The sequence below is a fragment of the Buceros rhinoceros genome, unplaced genomic scaffold, assembly GCF_000710305.1.
Source record: "Buceros rhinoceros silvestris isolate BGI_N320 unplaced genomic scaffold, ASM71030v1 scaffold22679, whole genome shotgun sequence".
NCBI classification, from domain to species: domain Eukaryota; kingdom Metazoa; phylum Chordata; class Aves; order Bucerotiformes; family Bucerotidae; genus Buceros; species Buceros rhinoceros.
Window position 1 is genome coordinate 540 of NW_010430038.1, and position 521 is coordinate 1,060.

At 65.6% G+C, this 521-nt stretch overlaps 1 protein-coding gene across 1 annotated transcript in view; it reads right to left on the reverse strand.

The window, feature by feature from the left end:
• Positions 1 to 306: 306 nt before the first annotated feature.
• The window catches only part of ACY1 (aminoacylase 1), a 4,508-nt gene continuing 4,293 nt past the window's right edge, over positions 307 to 521 (reverse strand). Inside the window, exon 14 of the mRNA XM_010142893.1 lies at positions 307 to 499. Within this exon, the coding sequence (XP_010141195.1) occupies positions 335 to 499 (165 nt within the window). The 3' untranslated portion in view covers positions 307 to 334. The remainder of the gene's footprint in view (positions 500 to 521) is intronic.

Consider the following 521-nt stretch of genomic DNA (forward strand, 5'->3'; position numbering starts at 1 on the left):
GGGGCACCAGCCAACCCCTTACCCCACAGCCAGGGCAGCTGGAGGTGACACAGGGACAGAGGAGGCACTGCTGACATCAGGAAAGGCAGGAGGCACCCGGGCAAGGGGGACACAACCCCCAAGGGACAGCTAGGACCCTGATCGCGAGGGCACAGCCAGGACACTCAGCACAGACGTCACCATCGGGCCAGCCCTGAGCACAGCTGACGTGGCATGATGCCAGCTGGGTCTCCAGCACGCTGGCAGGCATTTGATGTGCCCACCCCCTGCCACAGTTCTAAAGCCTTGCGCCCCGCTGCTTGGCACCCCCCTGTCCTGCCCCTCGCTGGGACGCTCAGCCCTCGGCGGGCAGCGGGGGCACCGACGCCAGTGCAGACAGGAGGTGGGCGTAGATGTCGATGCCACGCAGGAAGACTTGCTCATTGAGGAACTCGTTGTGGTCGTGCAGCAGCACCGGAGTGCGGTTCATGGGTGAGAAGCCAATAGCAGGGTGTCCTGCCTGGGAGGGGGGCGGTCACGGG